This window comes from Cololabis saira, chromosome 4 (genome assembly GCF_033807715.1).
Source record: "Cololabis saira isolate AMF1-May2022 chromosome 4, fColSai1.1, whole genome shotgun sequence".
Taxonomy (NCBI): Eukaryota; Metazoa; Chordata; class Actinopteri; order Beloniformes; family Belonidae; genus Cololabis; species Cololabis saira.
In genome coordinates, this window is record NC_084590.1 from 39,612,885 (window position 1) to 39,640,565 (window position 27,681).

At 39.3% G+C, this 27,681-nt stretch overlaps 3 protein-coding genes across 5 annotated transcripts in view; 1 reads left to right on the forward strand and 2 right to left on the reverse strand.

Annotated features, from left to right (window-relative positions):
- The window catches only part of mtus2b (microtubule associated tumor suppressor candidate 2b), a 37,657-nt gene extending 28,661 nt beyond the window's left edge, over positions 1–8,996 (forward strand). The window contains exons 8-15 of one of the 2 annotated variants that reach the window (XM_061719745.1): positions 1,244–1,310; positions 1,659–1,873; positions 2,998–3,103; positions 3,197–3,270; positions 3,377–3,475; positions 3,565–3,684; positions 5,346–5,446; positions 6,544–8,996. In XM_061719745.1, the coding sequence (XP_061575729.1) occupies positions 1,244–1,310; positions 1,659–1,873; positions 2,998–3,103; positions 3,197–3,270; positions 3,377–3,475; positions 3,565–3,684; positions 5,346–5,446; positions 6,544–6,751 (990 nt within the window). In that variant the 3' untranslated portion in view covers positions 6,752–8,996. The remainder of the gene's footprint in view (positions 1–1,243; positions 1,311–1,658; positions 1,874–2,997; positions 3,104–3,196; positions 3,271–3,376; positions 3,476–3,564; positions 3,685–5,345; positions 5,447–6,543) is intronic. The other variant, XM_061719746.1, reaches the window with a different exon arrangement.
- A 1,125-nt stretch (positions 8,997–10,121) lies between these two features.
- On the reverse strand, positions 10,122–15,908 carry stoml3a (stomatin (EPB72)-like 3a). The gene is made up of 7 exons (XM_061720429.1): positions 15,833–15,908; positions 13,079–13,182; positions 12,521–12,593; positions 12,315–12,397; positions 12,016–12,219; positions 10,664–10,798; positions 10,122–10,557 (listed from the first exon to the last, which is right to left on the reverse strand). Exons 1-7 carry the CDS (start codon positions 15,906–15,908, stop codon positions 10,366–10,368), a joined length of 867 nt encoding a protein of 288 aa, XP_061576413.1. The 3' UTR covers positions 10,122–10,365.
- Positions 15,909–17,737: 1,829 nt separating this feature from the next.
- slc25a15a (solute carrier family 25 member 15a) lies at positions 17,738–27,066 on the reverse strand. 2 transcript variants are annotated; one of them, XM_061719748.1, is made up of 7 exons: positions 26,987–27,066; positions 26,583–26,645; positions 25,424–25,682; positions 22,931–23,071; positions 22,673–22,848; positions 20,821–20,979; positions 17,738–18,112 (listed from the first exon to the last, which is right to left on the reverse strand). In XM_061719748.1, exons 2-7 carry the CDS (start codon positions 26,635–26,637, stop codon positions 17,991–17,993), a joined length of 912 nt encoding a protein of 303 aa, XP_061575732.1. In that variant the 5' UTR covers positions 26,638–26,645; positions 26,987–27,066; the 3' UTR covers positions 17,738–17,990. The 2 variants fall into 2 exon arrangements, with proteins under 2 accessions (XP_061575732.1, XP_061575733.1); XM_061719749.1 differs by lacking the exon at positions 26,987–27,066 and adding an exon at positions 26,833–26,971.
- Between the last annotated feature and the right edge of the window lie 615 nt (positions 27,067–27,681).

Below are 27,681 nucleotides of genomic sequence, written 5' to 3' on the forward strand. Positions count from 1 at the left end.
ATAAATTCCATACTTTGCGTGGGAATGTTCATACGCACACTTTACGCACATATCTGTTCGTACGAACGGTTGATAAATGAGGCCCCACTTTAGCCTTTCATTTACCTCTTATGCCTTTTTATTTACTCTGAGATGCAGACACGGCAGATGCTCTGGTGTTTGTTATGTTCTCTGTTTTTAATTTGATAACATAGAGCTTGACATCTGGTGAAAAGGGAATAGAAATAGAAATGGGAAGTTAGCAAATGTTGCAACAGTCTTTCATTCATTCATTTGTCTATGCAAAGTTCATCCTCTTTAATGCCATGGGATGTGGAGACCATCCCATCTCCCCTTGGGTCTGAGGTGGACTACACCCCGCAGGTTCATCTCAGGAATATTATCATGGATTTTAAGCAATCTTTGGCTCTGTCTTCTCATTTTTGTTGGTGTTATTTGGGGTTTTGAAAGATTGTGATCTTGACGTAAGTTTTTGCATTGGGTTTAATATCCTTCCAGCTGCTGTGTAAGATTTTTTTTTTTCCAAATATGGAAGTAAATTGGTTGTTTTCAGTTCTGTTTGGGGGGTGGGGGTGGCGTTTGGAGCCTATTTTAGCTCTCTTAAAACAGGTGCACAACCTGGACAGTCTGCCAGTCGATTGCAACATGTAGACACTTCTATAGGCCATGTTGGATCACCAACTACCCTCACATTCAGGCTTTTGCAGGGTAGGAGGAAAGCAGAGAACCTGGAGAAAACCCACTCCAGCATGAGGAGGACATGCAAACTCCACACAGAAAGACCCCAGCTGAGAGTGAAACACACACCTCCTGAGGCCACCACAATAAACAGGATGATAGCAATCAATTTGTAATCCAGTTTATTCTTGTAGGTTCCAAATTCAGATGTCATGTGGCAATTCATGAAAATACACCTAAGAAAATAAAACGACGGCCTCGGGTCGTCCCTGGAAAAAGCTCCGCGTGTTGACACTGAAATAGCTGGTATTTAGTTGATGGCATTCACAGATGAAAAACAAGACATTCTGATGACAGTGGGTGACACCACAGAGCAGAAAATGACCCGCTGGCAGTGAAGTCTTGGAAATGTTTTTGCACAAGTACCTCAGAGGAGTGCTTGATGACAAATCCATCCTTTCCACAATCTTTTTCTTTTTTTTCTGTCGCTGTTGCTGTGACAAAACGCGGACATCCGTCTGTGCAATTCAGGCGAGCTAAGCCCCCGTGTGCGTTCTCGTTTCAGAGCGAGAGTGCCATTGTGAAGGAGAGGGAGCTATCCCTGGAGCTCGCCAGAATCAGGGATGAAGTGGGTAAGTGGAGGGACGGCGTGACACATAATGACACCGTGGGGAGGAGGGAAGGCGGTGAGTCACTCGTAGCTCACAGCCTGCGATGTTTTATACGCCGCACGGCTGCAGAGACGAGAGGAAATGTGACCCCTGGGAGGCTGCACGGCTACTGCCTGTTTGGTTGTGGATGTAATGAACACCTTAAATCAGAGGCTGTAAAAATCCTGCCCTGCTGGTATGATTTCATTAAAAAAAATACAACACTTGTGACCTTACAGTACAACCCTAGAAAAAAAAAGACCTTTATCAGACCATGACCCAGATTTCAATCCGGTAAAAAGCCAGTTTCACCTCTGTGCTGTGTTCCAGCGTTCAGCGTTGCGCACTGGGAGCAGCTGCAGCAGGAGAAGGAGGGCCTGGAGCGACGCTTTGAGGCTGAGCTGCAGGGGTTGCAGGCTCAGCAGCAGAGAGAGCTGGGAGCTTTGGAGGAGCGGCTGAGGGCCCGTCACGCCGACGAGACCGAGAACCTGCAGGCCCGGCAGCGGGCCGAGCTGGAGGAGCTGCGGCTCACGCAGCGAGAACAAGTGCGTATGGTGCCGGGTCTGACCCGGCTCTGAGCCGGGTCTGAGCGTGTGCTGCATGGGAAGTGAGCCTCAAACAAAAATCCCATAAAAGAACATAAAACCTATCATACATGTAAAGCTTTTAAACACTACCGTATTTTCCGCACTATAAGGCACAACGCATTATAAGGCACCTCCAATGAATGACGTATTTAAAAACGTTTTCCATATATAAGGCGCACCGCATTATAAGGCGCACTAAATATATGGTAAAATACCGTACTATAGTGGCTGGGGTTGAGTTACGTATCTACCTGATGGAGTTGCGCTGCAGGAAATGCTACAAAATCCTACAGCAAATGCAAAAAAAAAAAACAAGAAGAAAAGTACCGTATGTCAAACTTTATTAACAAAATAAAAACCAGCTTTGCTCCGTCTCGTCAAAGTCGCCATTATGCGAGTCAGCGTCGCTGCTGTTGTCTTGAACGTCTCTGACGATTCCTGACGTTTTTTGGCGCCATTACTTTGGCGACACCAACTACAGTAGCTACAATCCCCCTGACTACAGTAACAGAAATTACCGTAATGATCATATATAAGGCGCACTGCCGGTTTTTGAGAAAATTAAAGGCTTTTAGGTGCGCCTTATAGTGTGGAAAATACGGTAATTCTTGACCCCCAAAAAAAGGAAATAAATATGGAAACTAAGGAGAAGCTTTGCGAAAGGAACATTGTCTCATTCTTAAAGGATTCAAGCTGTTAAACACTCCCCGTGTGTTGTTTTTTTTCCATTAAATGATGGCTGGACTGCCTGCAGGCAGACCAGGTCAGCACCCAGACTCTGTCAGGACCCCATGCTTGTGTAGTGGATGAAGTACGTGGTCTCATTTCAGAAAGATATGGTCTGGATGGGGAGCACGCCTCGCTCAGAAACCTGCGGATACCTTCCAGATAGTAACAGAGCAAACAGAGTAAACAATACTGTGATTCCATTAAGGGCCCACAAATAAGCAGCCAGTATTGATTTTCTGTCATTAGATATTAAGGATGTGAATAGGAGAAACTAATCAATGAAAACTCCACATTGTTTGTTTGGTTTGCTTGGTATGTATGCTGATATCTTTCTCCGCACGTGTCTCGTGCAGCTTGAAGAGATGGGAGAGAACCATGAGGCGTCCTTGATGGAAATGGAGACGACCCACAATGACACCTTGGCCACCCTGCAGGAGGAGCACGCCAGGACCATAAAGAGTAAGCAAGACATTCACGACTGTCTGAGCTCCTGCACGTTCCCCCTGTTCTGTCGGTGAAGAGAGAAGATGACGCATTATTTTCTGTTGTTAGATCTGAAGATGGCCCACGAACAGCAGAAGAAGTCTCTGGAAGAAGAGTTCCATAAGATCAGACTGTCACTACAGGTCAACAGTTCTCTTTAGTTTCTGGACTCTTTTATTTTTGTTTTTAAGAAACACGATTTGACACATTTTGCAGAAGGTGATGCTTTAATGTCCGTTTGGTCAACAGGATCAGGTGGACACACTGACGTTTCAGAACCGAAGCCTCAGAGACCGAGCAAAGCGCTTTGAGGAAGCTCTTCGTAAGAGCACAGATGAGCAGATAGTGGTGAGTGCATCTCCATGCAGAGCGCCGCGGTACACGGACCGCTCAGCTCAGCAACAGGGGGAAACTTTCCTGTTTTCTTTCTCTTTAAGGATGCTTTGGCTCCATATAAACACATCGAGGAGGACTTGAAGAGCCTTAAAGACGTTCTGGAGATGAAGAATCAACAAATCCATCAGCAGGACCTGAAGATTTCAGAACTGGAGAAAATAGTAGGTTTCAAGTTTCTTCTTTAGTTTCACATCAAAGAAAGTCTGGTGGTTGCTTCTGAGACAGATTTATGAACAATTTCAGTCTTAAGAGGCGAAGAGCACTGCAGCCCTCATCAAAAACCCAGTTTTTGAAACTGCATCCTAGACTACTGCGTGCTGATTTTAATAAAATGTAGAACACAGTTTCCAGGAGGCCAACAGATCCACAATCTGCACTTTTACTGGGATGGTTTACTGCTCCTGGGCAGCTGAGCATTTTACTTTTTGTACTGGATCCCAGAAAGTGCCACTGCCGTGCTTCCAGGTCATTGCACACCACGTACTGACGACAGCCTCCCGACCGCCATGCAGTACCTGATTTATACCACTTCATCTGCTCCGGTGCAGTCTGTGGATCTGAAACCGACTCCTGCATTCATTAGTATACAGGACTGTCTCAGAAAATTAGAATATTGTGATAAAGTCCTTTATTTTCTGTAATGCAAAAATGTCATACATTCTGGATTCATTACGAAATCAACTGAAATATTGCAAGCCTTTTATTATTTTAATATTGCTGATCATGGCTTACAGCTTAAGAAAACTCAAATATCCTATCTCAAAAAATTAGAATATTCTGGGAATCTTAATCTTAAACTGTAAGCCATAATCAGCAATATTAAAATAATAAAAGGCTTGCAATATTTCAGTTGATTTGTAATGAATCCAGAATGTATGACATTTTAGTTTTTTTAATTCCATTACAGAAAATAAAGAACTTTATCACAATATTCTAATTTTCTGAGACAGTCCTGTAAATGTCTCATCTGGGTCATAGAAAGTCCTTAAAGTATATACAAATATCTCTAAAACCAGCAAGTTTTCTTTAAATTTTCTATTCCACTTAATTTCAAATGTTTTTTTTTTTTGCGGTTTTAGTTATCTCTTTATATCTGTGTAGTCTTTTGGAAAAAAAGTGTATTTTTTGTTTGTTCACAGTCTAAATGATCTAAACATGATTGGACCAAGAAAGAAATATTTATTTATATTATCTAATAGAACTGAAAAAGCTTAAAACAGGATTGTATGAGTTTAAATTGATTTCAACCATTTTTCCACCAAACCAACAATTACTGATGACCTTGTAATCAAAATAGTGTTATATAAAAAACTACGACAGTGAATGCATCATGGGGGCGGTGCACTTTAAAACTGTAAACACCAGTGAAATTTTATTTTTGTGGCTTTTTTTTTTTTTACATTGTTTCAAAATATTTTTTAAACATATATACATATATATATATATATATATATATATATATATATATATATATATATATATATATATATATATATATATATATATATATATATATATATATATATATATATATTCATGAAATTGTCTATTCTAACACTAATTTATGGAATTCCATTGAGTTTATGGTAAAATAAACTTTATCGAAAACTGTAAACAAGTGATCTTGAAATGGTATTAAATTATTGAAAATTAATTAATTAAGTTTTTTACTTTTACTCGTCTCATAAACATTTGTTTTTCTCATGGTGATTATTTCAGGTGAAGTGTTCGTACCTGCCATGACTGATGGTGTCATTTCTCGCTTCAGCTCTCCTCATTTGAAGAATTTAATGTTGCTCGCCTTTTCATCTGTGTTTTTGAGCAGGCTGAAAAGAATGTGTACCTGGAGGAAAGAGTACAAGTGTTGCAGCAGCAGAACGAAGACCTGAAGGAGCGGATAGACAAGAATCTTGCAGTGTCCAGGTCCGTTTAGGTGCATGTTGTTCACGGGCTTTTAAAAACTGTGTTCAGCCCTGAAGGAAGGCACCTTTTTTTACTGCTTACTTTACTTATGTCTAGGGTTGCCACCTTTCAGAAATAGAAATAAGGGACACCCTGATTTCAGCAGCGCAGGAGCCAAAAAAAAGCCCCTAAACTTCTAAACTGAATAAAAATGTGTTTATTTTATATGAAAAAACAAAATGCTTTTATTTAAAGTTTAAAGTGCTTTAATAGCATTGAACTTGCATGACTGTACAGACAGACAACCATACTAGCAACTGAAATAGCCTCCTATGCTACGTATGTCCACATCAGCCCAGATGTATAATATAGCTACAGGTGAAGAATATGGTGTAAAAGTTCATTTATTTCAATAATTCAACTAGAATATGGTGTAAAAGTTAATTTATTTCAATAATTCAACTAGAATATGGTGTAAATGTTAATTTATTTCAATAATTCAACTAAAATATGGTGTAAAAGGTTAATTTATTTCAATAATTCAACCAGAATATGGTGTAAAAGTACATTTATTTCAATAATTCAACTAGAATATGGTGTAAAAGTTAATTTATTTCAATAATTCAACTAGAATATGGTGTAAAGGTTAATTTATTTCAATAATTCAACTAGAATATGGTGTAAAAGTTAATTTATTTCAATAATTCAACTAGAATATGGTGTAAAGGTTAATTTATTTCACTAATTCAACTAGAATTTGGTGTAAAAGGTTAATTTATTTCAATAATTCAACCAGAATATGGTGTAAAAGTACATTTATTTCAATAATTCAACTAGAATATGGTGTAAAAGTCACTTATTTCAATAATTCAACTAGAATTTGGTGTAAAAGTTAATTTATTTCAATAATTCAACTAGAATATGGTGTAAAAGTTAATGAAAATACGGTACAAATCGCGTCCCGTATTAGTTCAATACGGGACGCAACATTTTTTTCTCAAATAAAGGACAATTCCGTATTTTACGGGACGGGTGGCAACCCTACTTATGTCACATGTTTTCTGCTCGTACGGTAACGGGTAGACACTTAACCCCGCCTCTTCCCTTTTCACACTCAGGCACCTCTCTGAAGAAAACGCCAACCTGCAGGTGAACGTGGAGAAGGAGAGCAACGAGAAGAAGCGCCTGAGTCGCACCAACGAGGAGCTGATGTGGCGTCTGCAGACGGGCGAGCTGAGCCCGCGCATGTCCCCCAGCGCCTCCCCCATCCACCGGCCGCTCTCCGGCCCAGGCTCCCCTGCCCGCCCGCACTCCTACCACCAATGACGCCCTCGGTGGAAGCCCCCGTATCCAACGTGTCATCTTCTCAGTGTCGGCTCGATGCTCCTCTCAGTTTAAAGAGGATTTTAAAATTGACAGACTTAGCAGTACAACTAAGTTTTCTTTGTTGGGAAAATGGAATTTCACCCGTGTGAAGAATTTTCCAAAGTCAAACCACTGAAATTTTAAATCTCTGACCTAATGAATTGTATCGACGATCACGCCTCTGATTATTCAAGAGGGAGTCCTCAGTCTTTTTCTACTCGGCAGGAAACTCCCCGAAAGAAACCCAGCAGATGCGATAGGCGGCCATTGTGGATTTTAGAGAGCAGACTAGACGTCATGTTGCCCCCATTTCCATGTTTTCACCTCCATCTTCACCTCGATGTTCCCTCTCTGTGCTCAGGATGATGGACGAACAGGACAAAGAAAACATGAACATTGCAACAACTAAACACAAGAAGCGCCTTCTGCCATCCATTCTCTCCCACCAGCAATTCTTTGGGGTTCAAATCCAAAAAGCTACCTACGGTCAGTCACTCTCAACGTGTAGATTCTCTTCGGGGGCATGTTAGACTTTTCAAACTGAAACTCATGCATCAGGACTACAGTACGTGTGTGAATCCATCCTCAGCGGGTCATCCGACTTCATTCTCAAACAGCCGTCCATCAGTGTTGAACTAAATCGTGCGGCTACGACAAAATAAGGACTCATAAACCCAGTGAACTGCCAACACAGTGTAACCCCATTATCAACGTTTGTTAGTAACCTCTGCACATATTGCTCTCCTCAAATTGTCTTCCAGTTACGGCAACCTCACATTTAACTTTACTTACCTTGTGATGCTTAGGAGAAGAGGGCCAAAGAAGCAACACACATCAAATCAAACTCCTATTAAAACTTATCATGAGTTATGAAGAATCATGTCGAGAAATAGTCAAAGTATGGTTGAGTTTGCTCCCCTGCAAAATTGTAATCGAACCCCTGCAACACAAATCCCACCAAAGAGGAAATCCTTAGATAAAAGTCTTTATTATGTACTATACAGTACCCGTCACATGCCTTGATTTGATTGCTGCAGAATAAGCCATAAATGCTGCAGACAATTCAAAATATTCCCGCGTCTCATCGCATTTGAATTCATCACAGCATCATTTCCTCGCCTCTTTAAAGAGCACTCTTGCACTCAGCTCCTGCAGCCAGCTGGGATTGTTGCAGTTTTCCGTGTCGCTTAATATTTCTGTATATACGGCCCCTGAAGTCCCATCTCTGTAACTCCGGGTGACTTTTGCCGACATCTGCTGAAATGCTTGCATGCAAATCCTACTGCAATGTTACCTCATTCTTCTCATTGTAAAGATTTACTCTCAGGACTTGAGAAACAAAGTCATCAAAGGGAAGCAACTGCCATAACTTTGATTTTTAGTTATTTATTTTACTTTCTTCATGTTTACATACAGTAATCAGTCATCTCTAAAGGTCTGTTTTGCAAGATATTCTTTGTATACAATAAATTGGATGCTAGCGTCAAATATAAATATCTTAAAATAGTTGAGTGCGATGTATAAAAAAAATAAATTGAGATAGTGTTTTAATGCGCTCTTACATATGCATTATGGTATTTCTTTTATACAGATGTGACATGAGGTAATGTGCTCAAAGAAGAATTTAGTTGTAGCTGCATTTAGTTTTTTGGACACTAAGATGATTATGTTAATCTGGGTTGGTTCTGCTGAGTTCTGAGAAGAAGTGAAATTGCCTTTCTCTCCATCAGGTACTCCGATTGCACTGATTCCCCCTGTGTCCTGTGGACACCGTCTTCTACCCGTGTACTGAATGTTTGTTCGACACTAGATTAAGAGCTTTTTGTTTACAGTTCACACCCGTGACGTTAGGAGTGGGTTGGTCACTGACGGCAGCACTTCTGGTGATTGTTTACAGGACTTACGTTGTGAAGATTGTATTCAGTATTTCAGAAATTTTAGCTCTGGATGAATTTATATGACAGCATGTCTTTTAGCTGGTTGTACCCCCCTACTCCCATTTTCTTGTAAATTCCATACAGTTATTTATTCGCACTCTTTCATAGCATAGCTGGTTAAATTCTTGTGGTCAAAGTAAATGGCTATTCTGTATATGTTGCACTTTGAATTTGAGTATTAAACCACATTAAGCATAAGAATTGCATCCATGTAAGCGTTTGTGTTTCTATATGTTGTATTTAATTGTGATATAAAGCTTATTTTTTCTCTGTTTAAAAACAACTGCAAATTATCCTTTTTTCACCAGTAATATTTCAATGCAGTGGTTAACACACCTGGGCTCAGATACAGGCACAAAACTTTGCTTTTTCCCACATGCAAAGGAAGAATCTGCAGTGAGAACGTGAACGCCTCACAGTTTGGGAGAAATTTAATGTATGGTGAAGTGATAATTAAAATAATAAAAGCAACCAAATTTAATATGAAATATAAAATTGATTATTTCATTGGAACAGTATGACAGTGATTATTTCAGATTTTTGTTATGATTACATTTTATTATAATGCTTTTTTTTATATTTATTTATTTTAAAATATGGATGGTATCAATAGCTGTAGTATTCATGTGACAATCACATGTATAGATGTAAAGACACATGCACTGCCACTGTTTGAAGACTTTTTTGGGGAAAAAAAAGGTTTTATATTTGGTGGTTGCAGGAGTTTCTGGTGTGTGTTGGGGTTTCTACAGATGCCACCAGGTCCTATCAGATGAGACCAAAGGAACACCTCAGACTGTGGTTTAAGTGGAGCGCTTTCTAAAAAAAAAAAAATTACATTTTGGTCCAGTGCTGACACGCAGGGGGAGGTGGCTACCGTAGGGCTGTGTTCAGTCTGCAAAGATTTTCAAGTGGGTGGCAAGTGCCAAAATAACAATTATATGCATGCCAGCGGCGGCCTGGTGGTTCGGTGGTTAACATTTCTGCCACGCAGCTTGAAGGTGGTTTGAATCCTGGCTGGGGACTTTCTGTGCAAAGTTTCCATGTTCTCCTTTGGCTTGTGTGGCTTTTCACCGGGTACTCCAGTTTCCTCTCACAGACCAAAAGCATGTATTTAAGGCTAACTTCAAGATTCTAACTTGTCCATACTTTGTGGGTGTATGTTTATCTGTCTGTAAGTGGCCTGCGTTGGACTGGCGGCCTGTCTGAAGACCCCCTTGGCCTGAATAGGAAGCGACAATACATAAAAGTCTGCTAAACCATTTCAGCCCCAATAAATAGTTTTTATTTTGTCTGTGATTCCAAAATAGAGGCACCAAATATAACATTTACTGCTCTCCACTTCTCAGTGTCTCATTTCATTATTTGGTAAAATGATGCAGCTGCGGTGCTGCTTTCATCGGTATGCCAGAGACGTCAGGCTTAACCGATACCTTGGTGATTGAGAGTTACAAAAAAAAGAACCATATTTATCTGTAAAAATCTAGCAAAAACAATGGGTTTTGTGCATGTGGCCCCATGGCAGGCTCAATATCAGAGCAATGCTGAAGCATCAACAGTTCTAATAAGGACGTAACGCTAATTTCAATGCAAAGCGGTCTAAGTTGAGCTTAAATGGAACTGTGCTACTGCTAAGCATCACTTCTTCTGCATGAAACCTTGCAACATATCTATGGGCAGAGGGAAGATGATGGTGGAGTTCTTCTCTGCTGCAATGCTGTTCAGAGTCTGCAGGTATCGCAGCTGGAGGGCAGACGGGGCTTCAGCGATCACCAGAGCGGCTTCTTTCAGAGCCCGGGAGGCTTTCATTTCTCCTTCTGCAGCTATGATCTGAAACATGGATTCATTATGTCCATAACTGTCCCCCTTGTCGCTCTCATTTTTCCCTGGTTGTTATTAATGGAAAGGAATTAAAGTCTTCCGTTGCTGCCCTCACCTTAGCCCTGGACTCCCGGGTGGCCTCGGCCTCTGCTGCCATGGCTCTCTGCAGCTGTTGAGGCAGTTTCACGTCCTTGATCTCTACACGTTCTACCTTGATGCCCCATGGATCAGTGGCCTCATCCAGGGATTCCTGCAGAAATGTGTCAGAACAAATACTCCAATTTACGATCCAATTATAACATAGTTTAATTTTAATGTACCGTATTTTTACCGCACCTTCAATGAATGACGTATTTTAAAACTTTTTCCATATATAAGGCGCACCGCATTATAAGGCGCACTAAATATATGGTAAAATGCCGTACTATAGTGGCTGGGGTTGAGTTACGTATCTACCTGATGGAGCTGCGCTACAGGAAATGATACAAAATCCTACAGCAAATGCAAAAAAAAAACCAAGAAGAAAAGTACCGTATGTCAAACGTTTTAGCGCCATTACTTTGGCGACACCAACTACAGTACCCACAATCCCCCTGACTACAGTAACAGAAATTACCGTAATGATCATATATAAGGCGCACAGCATTATAAGGCGCACTGCTGGTTTTTGAGAAAATTAAAGGCTTTTATGTGCGCCTTATAGTGCGGAAAATACAGTAACTTCTTCTGGTTCAGATTCACTCCTCACTGCCAAGCAAAGTTATACGTTTTTTACTTGTGTTGGAGTTTTTCTCTGCCCTTTTGTGGCAGTAGGGGGCCGTGTGTGATTTTAATAAAGGGTGAAATGGGAGCTGTTTCACTTTTATAAGCAACAGCTTGAATTTCCCTCGCGGTTAATAAAGTATCTGTGGGAGCCAAGGTGTGATTTAGGTGCTTCTACATGATTTTTTGTTGGTTTATTAGTTAATGTTAAGATAATTAAATAAAGAAATAAATAGTTAATTTCATTGAATAAATAGATAATTAAAAGAGGTAAAATGTTATTAAAAGTAAGTTAATTTAATTTAAGAGAGGTTAAGAAAGCTTGTTTTTGTAACGATGCTGAGACTTACTTTCATGTTACTGTCGCTTTAAGAGCAGAGCAGAGGCTTGTTAGGATAAAGCCACAAAGTTTTCTCACCGTAGTGTTTTTTCTGTTTGGGACATTTTGGATTAGGATTACTCCTGTAACTAGATACTTTGAAAATTAAGGATGTTTTTTCCATGCTGTGAAAGCACACGAGTCAAATTTACTCTCTCTCTCTCTCTCTCTCTCTCTCTCTCTCTCTCTCTCTCTCTCTCTCTCTCTCTCTCTATCTCTCTCTCTCTCTCTCTCTCTCTCTCTCTATCTATCTATCTATCTATCTATCTATCTATCTATCTATCTTCTTTTAAAATCAGACATCTTATGGTGCAGCTTTACCCTACCTGCATACTGAGAGAAATGCCTTCTCTGTCAGATAGAAGCTCTGCAAGATTTTTGGTACCAAGGACGTTCCTCAGAGTGGTTTGAGCCAGCAGTCGTGTACTTGAGTGAGCATTGGACACATTGGCCACGGATGAGATGGGGCAGTGGATGCGGAAGTACACCACGCCATCCACAGACACTGTCACAGAGTCTTTGGTTAGGATCTGCAGAAGTGAGTCATAAAGAAGTCTCTTAGCACTTCTTTCATCACCCAGAGAGATCATGGTTTTATAAGAGACAAAACAAACAGATAAATCACCTCTTGTGGAGGGATGTCAAAGGACACCGTCCTCAGATCAACTTTTACAAAGTTATCAGTGCAGGGCAACACAAAGAAAAGTCCTAGGAAGAGAATACGGCTAGGTTAGATCATAAATTTAAACTTACACAGACTTTTTTTTTTAGCCAGGAAACCAATTTCTAGAATAACCTGCCATGTATGTCCTTGTGTGTCGATGCACAAACCTGGGCCTTTGGGCCTCCTGTCGGCGAGCCGGCCCAGTCTGAAAATGACTGCTCGTTCATACTCCTTCACTATCTGGACAGTAAAGGTGGCAAAACAAAAAAAAAACATGCAAGAAAGAAAGAAAAACAAATGTTATACAGCTACATCAATGAACTCAACACATTATTTGTCAGAGACACTATTAAAGGAACATGAGGCTCCTTTTAAGAAATGAGACTCTCTAGCGCCACCCTTCACCACGACGGCCATTGGGGGTACTGCAGCCAACAGTGAAGCCGGCACGGGAGAACGGGGAGAACGAGCATGCAGCGTCATGTGACGTCACATCCGCAGGACAGCGCGGGAAATTTGGGCCCGAATTGCAGCACATTTTGCAGCACACAGCCTGTTCAAGGCAAAGGAGAGATACACTAGAGGGCTCATTCTTTTTGGTTTGGAACGCTTCATCTGACATTATTACTAGAAAACTTAAAACGTATACGAATTTTTTTCATAAATCCTGCCTCAATCCTGCCTCAAGCTCCTTTAAAAAGCGCACAGCTGTGAGAATACGCTACCTTGATGCACATGAACAGTGTGATGGGGAAGGTTGCCGCGATAAAGACCATGGATATGATGACCAACAGCCAGCCAAAACATCCCTGTCTGCTTGTGTTTTTGTCTGTGGAGAAAGAGAACATGTTAAACTTGTAGCAGTGGCTGTGCTCACACATTTTCCTCCACACTTATGAGGAGTTCAATTCCAACCAGACAGGTATCTTCTGTCATTGGTGTGTTGAATGCTAATTAAACAGTAATATGACCCGCTGGAACTGAACCTTTTAGTTCAGGTGACACAAAACATCTATGCTGTCAGGCAGAGGTGTCAAAAGTATTCACATTCATTACTCAGGTAGTAGTATAGATACTACAGTTTAAAAATACTCCTGTAGAAGTTGAATTATCAACTCAAGTTTTTTACTCAAGTAAAAGTATAAAAGTACTGGTTTCAAAACGACTTAAAGTATAAAAGTAAAAGTAATGTAAGGGGGAAAAAAGCAATTTAGGACAAAAGCCATTGAAAATGAATGCATCTTAGTATAATGCAAATATATTAAAGAACCATATATGTGTACTATTGAGCATTACCATGTGTTTCAGAGAGCAGAAGATGTGATGACTAGTTGCCTATAAGTATTGTAATGGTGCAAAAAGTCAAACTTCAGAGGCATGTTATCATTTATCCTAATGTTTATTGGAATGAACATCCAAGTTTAGTTGCAGGAATCTGAGGGAACGGATGTAAGAACAAAACTGGACAAGAACATCTGAAACAACCACAACCAAATTCACTCTATCCGGATGGAGAAATTTAACTGGATAGTTTTTTTTTAAAGGCCGAAATGAAATAGAGTAACGAGGCTGTTTTTAAAATGTAAGGAGTAAAAAGTACAGATAATTGCGTGAAAATGTAAGGAGTAAAAGTAAAAAGTCGTCTGAAAAATAATTACTCCAGTGAAGTATAGATAACCAAAATTTCTACTTAAGTAAGGTAACGAAGTATTTGTACTTTGTTACTTGACACTTCTGCTGTCAGGCAAGAGCTATGGAGAGTCGCACCTTACGTGTCACTAATGATGCAATGAATCTCTCAGGGAAGTCATGTGACTTCACATTCAGCTGAGTCATGCAGTGTTGTGTTCACTTAAAGAAGTACTGATAAACAGCACCTTCCTTAAAAACAGCCATGTCTTCCACCTTTAGTCACACAGAAAGTCTTGGAGGAAAGAAAATTAGCTTAATTTTGTCAGTAAATGCACAGGGCCATATTTATATGCTGGATTTTTTTCTATTTGGTGATTTATCAGCCGGTTACAAATTAACTTATTTCCACCAGCAATGATGAAGGCCCAGCTCAGTTTTTGACATCTTGCAGCTTGTTTTTCCTAAACAGTAAAGTCCCAAACCTTCTTGATTTGCAATGCTATAAAGCAGCGGGAAAGAAGTAAATACTGACAAAATATAAATCTAAATAGCATATTCAGACTCCTAATATAATATATACCCTAACCCTGTGGTGCTCATCAAACAGGCTGAGGAACTCTGGTTCCCAGGGCCATTCAGCTCTGCACCGCCTCACTGAAGGGGAGGAGGGAGCTGGACGTCTACGCATAAGTTTACCTCAGCCTGCCCCACCACCCACCCACGGACTAATTTTTGTAATTTAATTCGTAATGTATTTATTTATCTCTTGTACTCTTTTTTTTAATCATTGCACTATCCACATAGCACATGATCACTTTGGGTTTTTTGCACTATTCACTCAAGCTACACTGTTTCTACTCTCCCTGAACATGTCTTACTAAATGTATATAATGTGTGTATGCGTGTCTGAATGTCTGTGAGTTCCAAGTCAGCTCTTTACTGTTAAGTGTTTTTCTCAGCTATTGGATGCCCTAAATCTTCTTGGGGATTAATAAAGCATCCATGACTATCTGTCTATCTGAATAACAGAGAATGATATGGAGTCCAGATCACGCTTAGTTCATTACTGTGGCATCTCGTGCCTGAAGCACTTCTTGAAAGGTCTCCTCCCCTTTCATTGATCAGTTGATTGAGTTGACAAAACAATGGTGAAACTGCTCATTCAGTTTGAGGAACCTAACCACAAGATGGACCTTAGATGACTATGTATGACTATGTGTGGTGATGTAAGAAGAAAAGACTCAACTTGAATAGTCGTTTCAAGCAGGTTCATCTGTTGAACTGAGTGCTTTTTTTAGTGTTGTCTTTTTTTGTCTTTTTAACATAACTATTTAAATCACCTCCATGGATCTGCCCCATGATAGAACTAGAATTTTATCACAGAATAAATGGTCCCAGGTTCTGCTAAATGGTAGTAGTATTAGTAGAATGGGTTTGGCAACAAGCTGCTATAAAATATATTCAATTAGATGGCTGCAAAGCAAAACATAAGAATATTACTGCAAACAAAATTACATATTGCATACTTTATTTTTCTTTCCTGCAAAGTTTAATGGTTGTTGTGTACAAGTTTTAATAGCAACATTATAAACAAACTAATAGACAATGCTTTTGGGCAAGAACACTTTTCTGAACAGAAATACAGAAATCTGTATTTTCTGTATTTCTACAGAAATCTTACAGCTCTGCTTTGGGGTTTGAACAAATATCTATTTAGTATCCCTCATGAACAAGTTGTTTATTATATATATATATATATATATATATTTGTGTATATTTGTTAATATCTACTGTAATATCAGTCACAGTTTAAGACTGTCTTATGTCATAAAAGAGAAATGACTTACCTTCAACGTTATCTGCGCTGATCTGAAGTTTGCCCTGAGTAACCATCTCTGCTGTGCTGGATGTTGTTGAGATCATTAGTGACTCGTCTGTGTGCTTGTTTACCTCCGTCTTCTCTCTGCGGGTGTGTTCTCTCCACTCCCCTCGTGCTGCTTTCCATGAAACAGAGAGAGGAACACACAAACTCCCAATGTGGAGTGCAATTCCTGGACTCGGATGCTGGGTGTAGACGGATAACAGGAACCACGTCTATCCAGATTCTAGTGTGGCTCTTGTAGTTGGAGACTGAAAACTTCAGCCCTTGTGGTTTCCTATGGTCTAGATGCTGGTGTTGGAGGAATCTATCACTTGCTGGCTGCAGGTTATCAATAAATAATCAGGGGTATCCAAGTCTTGAAACATGAGAGATGGTGTTGGGAGAACATGTGACCCTCCTCATGTCTCTCCTCTACAAGGAAAAGGAAAGTTTCCATACTGACTTCATTTTTTTAAATATCTGAAACATTACACAACCACATCATCCAGTTAACTACAAAAGTTGTACATGAACCCATGTTCATGTTATTGAAAACATAAGATCTGAACCCAATCCCAAGGTTTAAGTCCTTCATATTCAAGTGGAATTTAAATAATTGAATGGGGGAAAAAAATCCATTTAAAAGATGTTTCAAAACATAATTTAGTACTTCATGTGTCAAAAACAGAATTTGTGGTTATGAAAAATAAATAAATTTGCTTAAAATAGAAATACGTGTTTATAATCAGAACAAGCACTGTGTGTTTTCTACTTCCTGGTGCAGGAGTGAGCTCTTCCCTGGAGTTGAGTGTTTCATCATTTGCAAGTTAAAAAGGACAGATGTAAAACAAAACATAAAAAAACTGCCACAGATGAAACAAGCAATGTTGAATCTTTAGCGTTCCAAAATGGCCCATGTTCCTTTAGGGTTAAAAATGTATATTTATATGGACAATGCAGCTACACAAGAAACCTTTAATAATTTTGTGATGCTGCCATCATCTCGCAGATATAGTTTGACAGACTTCAAAAAAGAAAAAAAAAACGTTTTCTTGTTGCCATTGGCTTTTTAAGTCTTTCTAACGCATGGTTTTAACTTTTTGTAATTTTTATTTTTCATTGTTTGTTTTCTGCTGTCTGTGCAACAAATAGTCCTTAAAGGATAATAAGGAAACCTTAAACCTTAAACCCCTTCAGCTGTATGCCAAGAGGGTGATCATGATCATTTGTAGAAAGTCAGTTTCTTGAATTTGCACCAAACATGTTTCACTCTCAGGCAACAATATCTCTAATCTATAATTTATAGTGTAGATGGGATTGCAAATCTGTCAAATCTGTAGTACTTTTGGCTTTATTTAAATTAACCACATGTTATGACTGTTTTCTAATTAATAAAAAATATATGATGACGAGCTGTTATGTCATAAATTACCTTGGCCCACAAGTTACAATGGTAAAATATATAATTCCTTCTAATCTATTCAAAAGCAGCGACAGAAATGTTAGTTTAATGAATATATTATAACACGTTCATTTATTGCAATGCTTTTATTACTTTTATCTGTGGATTTTTACAGCTCTGCTTTGGCTCTCTGAAGCCTCCGAGTCCTCCATCCAACTTTTACAAACTGTGAAACTTAACAATATGAGACTGAACTCACTGACTGGAGTTACAATGAGCTTTCAGACCAATCAACAATTTCACTTTTCTTTTTTCCTCAATGGTCATATATACTCGATGCTGCAAGGCTCCTGCTGACCACCTGCTGATGCAGCTTGTTTTATCAGGTTTGTTTTTGTGTGTCGAGATTTGTAACTCTGCTTTTCGCCGGGTGATAGCTGGGTCAGACTGCAGCAAGATAGAAAGATATATTAAAATATCAAGCTAGAATTTCAACGTTAAGACTGAACCTTTATTTTAAATGACTGTGCCCAGCACAGTAACACACATGCCAATACATGCACGACTCATTTGCTTCACAACATTTTCTTTAAAAAGACAAAAAAAAACAAAAAAACAACACACTTCCACATATACTGATGTATGCATCTCAAATTTTAGGTTTGGTATACAAATGTAATATTATTTAAAAAAAATACTACAGGCTTCAGAACAGCCGCTTTGAGTGTGAACGCCATGGACGTCAGGCACCAGCTGCGTCCATCAGAAACTTGCGGCTGTACTCGTAAGCCAGGAAGAGGGCTCCGTTGGCAGGGAAGGTGCGTATCATGGTTGGAGTCAGGCCGGAGTACAGAGCAGCAAACCCTGTGGGGCAGAAGAAAGTCACATGACGGGGGAATCCTACACCACAGATGGGCGGGTCTACACACGAGGCCAGCAAACAATGAGATGAATCCTCCCTGTGTTGCAGAGTTATCAACGGTACAAATACAGTTTCACTGCATTAACCTCATCTCCACTATTTCTGTATACTTTGCAAACAAAGATCATAAGTTTTTTAATGTCAAGATTAAACGGCTTCTCTTTCCAACTTTATTTAGAACAGATGATCAGTTATCATATGATCGTCTGATCACAAATATCTGAGTTGACCGCATTCATAATTCTGCTCATTCACCCTCACAAACACAGACAAAAAAATTGGATAAAAACAGTTACCGGTAAATGACATACTTCCATGTTGTTTCTTACCGCAAAAACTGCAGCTGTTTAATGGTAGCAAATAATCAAATAATAATATTTATAAACATAATAGTTATAAACAACATCTTGAATTTAGTTACAAAACTTCACACTGGTTATGGTTAGTTAGCCTGGTTATGGCCACATGGGTACAATATCTTGGCACTATTATAGAAAATACATTGACTTTCAAAATAAAATACTGTAGATGCAATAGAATAAATAATTATTGCCAGATTTTATTGAACGTTGTGCCCCAAAATTAAAGTACAACCCCTTCACAGTGAGAAGATGGCACAAAAAGATAAATAAATGAACAAAAAATTGAAAACATGTCATTCAAATGAATGCACAGGCCAAAACTTTGTTTGCATTTATTGCTCTTGGGTATGCACTTACTGTACGTACGTAGTAAGGTGCATGTTTTAAATGTAGTTTAATTGAATCTGCTCTTACTGTCTCTTTCATTTGCTGGTTTGGGTCACTAACCCTCAGTCATGGGAATCGACTAATGATCATTATGAAGGTGTGTGGAAAGCCTGCAGGCGTGCACCTAAATGATCTCAACAAACTGCAAGTTCTGGACTTTAGAAAAATGGCTCTGTCTATCTTGGCCTACGCGAGAAACCTTCTTTTTAATGATTTTGCGATGCTGCCATCATCTTGCAGATACAGTTTGCCAAAATTCAGAGGAGACAGACTTCAAAAAAGATTTTTAAAAATGTTTTCCTGCAGCCATTAGCTTTCTAATGTGTAGTTTTGACTTGTTTTTGTGATTTTTTTTAATTGTTTGTTTTCTGCTGTCTGTACAACAAATAGTCCTTAGAGGATAATAAAGAAACCCAAGACTTGAACCACTTCAGCTGTATGCCAAGAAGTGATCACAATCATTTGTAGAAGTCAGTTTCTTGAATTTGCACCAAACATGTTTCAGTCTCAGGCAACAATATCTCTAATCTATAACTTATAGTCGAGATAGGATTGCAAATCTGTCAAATCTGTAGTACCTTTGGCTTTATTTAAATTAACCACATGTTATGATTGTTTTCTAATTAATAAAAATTATATGACGATGAGCTGTTATGTCATAAATTACCTTGACCCACAACAGTTACAATGGTAAAATAAATCATTCCTCCTAATCTATTTAACAGCAGTGACAGAAATGTTAGTTTAGTGAATATATTATTATATTATTACACATTTATTTAATGCAATGCTTTTACTTGTATTTGTGGATTTTTACAGCGCTGCTTTGGCTCTCTGAAGCCTCTGAGTCCTTCACCCAACTCTGAGAAACTCTGAGACTTAACATTATGAGACTGAACTCACTGACTGGAGTTACAATGAGCTTTCAGACCAATCAACAATTTCACTTGTCTTTTTTCCTCAAAGGTCATATTATACTCAATGCTGCAAGGCTCCTGCTGACCGCATGAATGTTAATATTTAAAAGTGAACTTATGGTTGAAATCTGCTATAGGTCGTTTTCCACCTTGTTAAAATGAGCTGAATGAACTAAATGAACGGAGACGGACCAGAGAATGTCATGGAAGTGATCAAGCTCTGTCATTTGTCAGATATGCATCTAGACCTGAAGCAAAAAGGTCAGCTGACCCATCACAGCTGTAAATAAGACTAATGGAAATCCTTTTTCATAAAGGCCAATGGCAGATACTGTTTCCGTGGCTTCCTGTTCTCTGAGCATCACCAAACTATCGTGACTGTAACATCGACAGAGTCTGAATAAATGTGAATTGTTTTCTGTTTTTCTTTTTTTTCTGCACCACTTTATCTTTAAAAGGGATGAGCTGTTGCTCTGCGGTAGAATGGTGAAAATAAATAGCACTACAGGAATACTCTCATACAATCTCATCATTCTTAACTCCTGTCTGGGTCAACAGTGTGTCTGCAGATGTTATTTATCAACATTTAAACTCTTTATAAGCTAAATGAGACAACCAGGTTGAGATTGTGTGTGTGTGTGTGTGTGTGTGTGTGTGTGTGTGTGTGTGTGTGTGTGTGTGTGTGTGTGTGTGTGTGTGTGTGTGTGTGTGTGTGTGTGTTTAAGTCAGCACTGTGCACCACTGAACCGTACACTGATTATACAGTTGCTATCCCTCAAAATATGATTATATGGACATGTGATGCGAAGCAGTCAGTTGTCCTCCCTTGTTGTCACAAATGTGGTCTGAGTGTTGAAACACTGACGTGGAACATCAAGCGTAAAATCAGTTATTTATAGCCAGTAATATGTGAGAACTGCTCACAGAAATCCAAACACATTTGGGTAAATTTTCAGTTTCAAAACCTATTCATGTAAATCTTACCCTCAGTACGCATGATACCCGTGAAGGTCTTCATGAAGCCCTCCTGCCTCCCCGCTAAGGAGTAGACCTGGATCCTGGACTTCACACAGTCTATTGGATACACCACCAGCCACAGACAAGCTCCACCGAACCCGCCGCTGAACATGAGTGGAAGAATCCCTACAAACACACGACTCACTCTGTGAAGACGGAAAACAGAGCGGACACATCCAAACTAGGGCTGGGCGATATGGACCAAAAGTCATATCTCGATATTTTCTAGCTGAATGGCGATACTCGATATATATAAATATTTTTTCTGTGCCATAATTGGGGTTTCCCCCAAAACATTATAGCATAGCATCTCTGTTAGCTTCATTTTTTTCTGAGGCAAACCCTTAAAAAAACAGTCAGTTTTAATACAAAGCCTCGTGCCAAATGTCACACAGGTTCCTTTATTAACAGAGGTCTGCACAATATCAAAATGTATAAAACAAATGAAATAAAAATAAACTGCCTGCATATGTAGAATAAAAATGCTTCTTGAATAAAATAAAACAAATATCCCTTTCCTGCATAACAATTAAATTAAAGTACACTGTGCAATTAATACAATGTAGACAGAAACAGGCAGACTTTTCAACTGAGGTTGACAGTTGTGCAAATAACAAAACATTTGTGCAAATCTCAAATAAAACATTCAAGTCAATACGTCACAAAATAAGTACGACGGAGTATTAGGGCCAAACAAAAAAACAAAAAAAGGAAATTACGAGAATAAAGTCATAATGTAATGAGAATAAAGTCATAATATTACGAGAATAAAGTTGTAATATATTATAAATTAATATATAAATATAACTTCACAAGATGCTCAATATTCTTCATTTTAACACAGGGAGAAGACTGCTCTTCCTGTTAGAGTTCTCATAAATGACCACTTTATTTTCATAATATTATGACTTTATTCTCATAAATTACCCCTTTATTCATTACGACTTTATTCTCGTAATTTTACGACTTTATTCTCGTAATTTTACGACTTTATTCTCGGAATTTTACGACTTTATTCTCGGAATTTTACGACTTTATTCTCGGAATTTTACGACTTTATTCTCGTAATATTACGACTTTATTCTCGTAATTTTACGACTTTATTCTCGTAATTTTACGACTTTATTCTCTGAATTTTACGACTTTATTCTCGGAATTTTACGACTTTATTCTCGGAATTTTACGACTTTATTCTCGTAATATTACGACTTTATTCTCGTAATTTTACGACTTTATTCTCGTAATTTTACGACTTTATTCTCGGAATTTTACGACTTTATTCTCGGAATTTTACGACTTTATTCTCGTAATATTACGACTTTATTCTCATAATATTACGACTTTATTCTATTACGACTTTATTCTCATAATATTACGACTTTATTCTCGCAACATTACGACTTTATTCTCGTAATTTTACGACTTTATTCTCGTAATGTTACGACTTTATTCTCGTAATTTTACGACTTTATTCTCATAATATTACGACTTTATTCTATTACGACTTCATTCTCACAACATTACGACTTTATTCTCGTAATCTTACGACTTTATTCTCATTATATTATGACTTTATTCTCGTAATTTCCAATTTTTTTTTGTCTTAGTTTGGCCCTAATACTCCGTCGTAAAATAAGCTATATCAAAATCATAAAAAAAAAAAAATTTAAAAAAAAAAAAAATTGTTTTTTTAAAAAAAAATCGATATAAACGATATTGTCTCGTACCATATCGCGTTTGAAAATATATCGATATATATTAAAATCTCGATATATCGCCCAGCCCTAATCCAAACTGCAATAATATGATCCTACAGTACCTATGCTGTCCTTGTCTGTGCCCATGTGCTGTGCAAATGTAGATCGACAAAATTCATAGGCCCCAAAGAAGCAGAAGTAGCCCGGGAATTCCCTCGCGATGGTGGACGTCAGTCCTTGGTAGAACCCCAGGGGACCATTTGTCTTCAACACTGTCTGAACCACGGACCACACTGTGCTGAAGTTACACCGAAAAACACGGTCAGAGGGGGCTGGAAGTCAGCTCCAGCTGAATATTTTCAGATCCTGGGCCCGCTCACCTTCTCTGTCCTCTCGCTACCTTGCCGGTTGCCTCCATTTCATGCATGGCCTGCAGGCGGCATTTCACCAGCTCCGTGGGGCACAATGCCATGGCGGAGAAGATGGATGCCAAGGAGCCTGCAGAAGCCTTCTGGATGTCACTGATGAATGATGGCAGAGAATCAGAGGAAACGATGGAGGGTTGCAGTGTGGAAACACAGAAACCATCTACTCCAGTCTATTATTACCCAGGAAATTTAGATGTCAACATTCCTGCCACTTGTAATTGTAAACTAAAAGCCTTTTACTCTGTTGTACACTAACACACGAGTAACAACCACATGTCAGTTGAGTGTTTTTTTTTATGGAAAACTATCTATTGACTTCTTGGGCCAGAACTGGCTCAATCTTTAAGAGCACAGACGTAATACTTAAAAATGATCCAGTGGGCTGCCTCAAAAGTTTTAAGCTGAAGATTTTGTCCACAAAAACGACTTTAGTCAATCTGTGAATAATGAACATTCATAACATTCAAGTTAATCTTATTTGTACTATTTAAATTAAACAAAATAAACTAAGAAAACCCAGCACCTCATCAGCACCGACCTTGAAGAACAACCTGTCAGTATGTCAGTATGTGACAGCTGCAGTAATAATCTGTTGAATAGCACTTGTGTCAGTTTATGTATTATTAAAACACAAACACATGCACAGTAATCTCAGCCTCTATCTGTGGTTATCATTGCTTTGTTTGTACATGAAATATACCGCACAATGTTTTATTATCAGTTTACAATGCTAAAAATAGCGAGTCTGGGCAGAAAGCATAGCCACCAACAAACTCTGCCGAGTTTCAAACTTGCAGCCAATTCAAATTTAAAAAGCATATTTACTGCAGTCTGAGAAATTATCTTTTTCTTCAAGTGTTTATCTGTGAGATGGTTTATTAATTTTGGATATCAAAGCATCAGTTACTTACTGTTTAGTTAATTATCTAGTATTAAACTGTAAGCAAAGAACAAAAGATATTCAATAACTGATAAAATGTTGAGGCTGTTGCCACTCATGGTGTACTATTGCATCACAGGTCATCACTGTCTGCACTGGGGATGGATGGTGGAAAAAAGCATGTCACACACAAGATGGGGAGAAATATGGAGGACAATTAGCTTAAAGGGGACCTATTATGGCATCTAATACCTATTTTAAACGGGCCTTGAATGTCTTAAAAACAAGCTTTTGATTTTTTTTGCTAAATAAATTAGAAATTCAGCCTCTGAGCCATTAGCATCCCATTCTCTAACCTCATTCTCTATTGGCGCTTTTGCACTAGTCCCGCCTCCGCCCGGCTCGGCTCGGCACGGCCCCGTCTTGCGCTTTTGCACTAGGGGCTGAGACGGGTAGAGCCGCTCCAAGCCGATACTATTTCTGTAACCATTCTGGCGAGGTTCTAATCGGGCTGAGCCGGGACTATTTCTGAGGTCACCACCCTCCGCGCCATTGATTGGTCGGAGCGCAGGGCCATCATCACCCTCCACGCCTCTGATTGGTCGGGGGGCGGGGCCGTCACCACCCTCCACGCCTCTGATTGGTCGGGGGGCGGGGCCGTCAGACGTTTGAATCAGGAAGCGGGAGTCAGCGCGAGCGCGACTCGCGGCTCGCAGCGATTTTATTATACAGCACAAACGTCTGTTTGGTGATCCAACTCTGAGGTGCAGATGTTCATAAACCTGGTGGCTGACGAGAGAATTAAAAAAGGGATGTAGACGGGCTGTTTTTTTCTTAGCCGCTCGCGGCTCCAGCTGATTTCTCATCAGCGCCGACACAAACAAAGGGGTTGCGCAATCAAATACGTCACAGCAGCTTCACCCCAACCCCCCCACTTCTCCCCTGGGGGTGGAAAAACAAATGGGGACAAAACGGGTGGAGCCGCGACGAGCCGCACCGAGCCGAGCCGGGCGGAGGCGGGACTAGTGCAAAAGCGCCATATGTGGGATTCTGAGTGGGCAGGGAGGCTATGATAATGAGGCACTGTGCTGATTCGCTGCCTGAATGACGAGATACACCGCTACGGAAAAATGGTGGAAGCTCCGGCCGGCGGAATTAGTTGTGGGCGTGGTTTCACGCATCGGAGGCCAGCCTATGTAAATCACATTTTTGTTACGTAACGACAGGAGCAGAATCTGAACGGCTCGTAGAAGTCACATCACACTGGATGGATCATCCAGGCGGCTGTACAGACACTGTAGAATTTGGTTGCTTTCCTCTTTCTCTGAGTTGGCAGGTTGAGGGGAGACCACTTTATATATGTTAAAGCAAGAGAAAACATGTTTTTCATAATAGGTCCCCTTTAAATACAAATTCAGCATTTACAGGAAAAAAAACATGGGGATGAAGGGGATCTTTTCTAAGATGTAGTGATGTTCTGAATTCTGAGTGAGCACTCTCGTCCATGAATATTTGTTAAACAACTAATGTGTAAATTACAAAATACACAAATTTCACCATCTAACCTGAGATCCGCTCCTTTCTCCATCCTGGTCAAATATCGTACCGCATCCTGGCAGAGACCATAACTCAGGAAAAGTACAGCGTTCTCGCTGATGTTGGCTATGAGAGCCGGGGTTGTGCCCTTGTACAGCCCGCTGAGTCCCACCTGTTTGAAGGTGGAAATAAAGCAGTGGATGAAGCCTCGGTACATTGTGGGAAATGTCTGCATCTTCACTTTGGCGGTGTCAAATGGCTGTCCGCTCAGGACACAGGCTGTACCCCCTGAAAGTTAAGACCATAGGATCAGGAGGAGTGATGGACATCCTTCTTTTATTAGAGGTGCATGCTCACAGACTAGACCCCAATCAGGGGCGTCAATTCAGTATGGCAAGGTACGGCAGCCGCCACACCTTGGCTTCAAGGGAAAATGTAAATGTTAGTTTTTTTAATACATTTATGGAATTACTCTGTGTCTTTGTATTGATTATTCTATTACTTAATACATATAGAATAACTACAAATGCAAATCAGAACAACATGATCGATTTCACTAGTTATTACACTGCAAAAACTGAAAATCTTAACAAGAATATTTATCTTATTTCTAGTTAAAATGTCTAATTTTTAGTAAAAAAAAAAACTCATTACATCTAAGACAAGACTCAAAAACAACCATTTTCACCTGTTTCAAGTAGATTTTCACTTAAAATAGGTGGAAAAATCTGCCAGTGGAACAAGATTGTTTTGCTTGTAATGAGAAGATAAATCTTGTCCCACTGGCAGATTTTTCTACTTATTTCAAGTGAAAATTTACTTGAAACAGGTGAACATGGTAAAATAACAAGTTATTTTTCTGGTGATGACTCTTGTTTTAAGTGTAATGAGATTTTTTGACTAAAAATTAGACATTTTAACTAGAAATAAGACAAATATTCCTTTTTTTTGAGTTTTTGCAGTGAGTGAGACCGCATTTGAAAAAGTTCCAACTTTCTTGACCACACAGATAAGCTACATAGCAGACTTCTGTGATAAGTATTTGCTGGACGTGTTGATTGATACTCTAGTTAAGTTCTGTGACTCGTAACCTTGCCATACCTTAGCTTCCACTGAATTGATGCCACTGACCCCAATTATCCCATACAGGTTATGTTTTATTTTTGCATTTGATCACACTTAACGTACCTATTGCCCCAGCAGAGAAGTCGATGACAGCCTGGATGAGAGGATGTGGAGCCATGATTAAGCCTGTAAATAATTGCATACAGAGATAATCAGCTTGGTGCTACTTAAGTCACGTGACTTTATACAAGCACAATAACAAACCTCAAAGGAAGGTGTAAAAAAAAAAAAAGGTCATATTCAGTGAAGATGTGTCGTCCCACAATGGGAATCGGCAGGAGACTAAATGCTCTCCAAACACGCCCCTACTCACCTGTGCTGTGCTTCCCTGACGTGGATTAAAATCTCGAGTTCAGCTTCACGTGTGTGAAAGTGACATTTCCGCAAACAGAGTGCAGAGCTCAAGAGTACTTTTAAGACACCCCACGTTCCCCAGTGTTTTTATGTCTCTTTTAACACTACCATACCTTTTTATTATTGACAGGCAGATCAAAAGCCTCGTAGCTCTTCCGTCTTGGCTCGACTGCACAGGTAGCACATGTTCGTGTGCGCAGGCGCAAAACAAGACGAGACACGAGCAGGAAACTCTTGATACACTGTTAAAAATAGGACGTCTAAAAATGACGTTTCACGTGTTAACCGATGCTAAAGATAAAGTATATTTGATGTGATTCAAAGTACTTATTTTGCCTTTATTAGTTTTGACATTTCCTATTAATTCTGACTTTTAGACAAAGTATGGGGGAGTGGGGTACTGTAGCTATACAAAAATATGCTAAGACGATATCAAAATATCTTACTGAGTCTTACATAGTGCCTATAATAAAGTGACTTTCATGGCCTACTCTGGTTATATTTTGTCTTTATCAAAATAATACAAAGTACAATTGGAAAGTTACAAATAAAAAAATCCAAATTAAATGTGGTTGGGAAAAAAAGATAGCAATACGTTTATGTGAGAAACGCAACTGTAAGGAAAGCGTGCCATGACGTCATGGCTTGAGTTTTGCGTCTATGTGTAATACCTGAGATCAGCCACAAGATGTCCCTGTACTCCACAGTTGTAAGAGGCACTCATCAATGCTGGAACTGGTTTGTTTACTCTCTTTCATTATTATTACTGCTAGTTTTAAATATATATTCTTATATAACTGTTATGTTT

What these genes read in the sequence shown, in the direction of transcription:
- stoml3a (XM_061720429.1), bottom strand. Translation starts at nt 15,908, where the DNA reads ATGATCTCAACAACATCCAGCACAGCAGAGATGGTTACTCAGGGCAAA. An exon ending in CAGCGCAGATAACGTTGAAG is followed by an intron (nt 13,183 to 15,832) that starts GTAAGTCATTTC and finishes CTTTCTCCACAG; the next exon opens with ACAAAAACACAAGCAGACAG. An exon ending in TTGACATCCCTCCACAAGAG is followed by an intron (nt 12,220 to 12,314) that starts GTGATTTATCTG and finishes TCACTTCTGCAG; the next exon opens with ATCCTAACCAAAGACTCTGT.
- slc25a15a (XM_061719748.1), bottom strand. Translation starts at nt 26,637, where the DNA reads ATGGCTCCACATCCTCTCATCCAGGCTGTCATCGACTTCTCTGCTGGG. An exon ending in CTTCTCTGCTGGGGCAATAG is followed by an intron (nt 25,683 to 26,582) that starts GTACGTTAAGTG and finishes CTTAACTTTCAG; the next exon opens with GGGGTACAGCCTGTGTCCTG. An exon ending in GGGTATCATGCGTACTGAGG is followed by an intron (nt 18,113 to 20,820) that starts GTAAGATTTACA and finishes TCTGCCCCACAG; the next exon opens with GGTTTGCTGCTCTGTACTCC.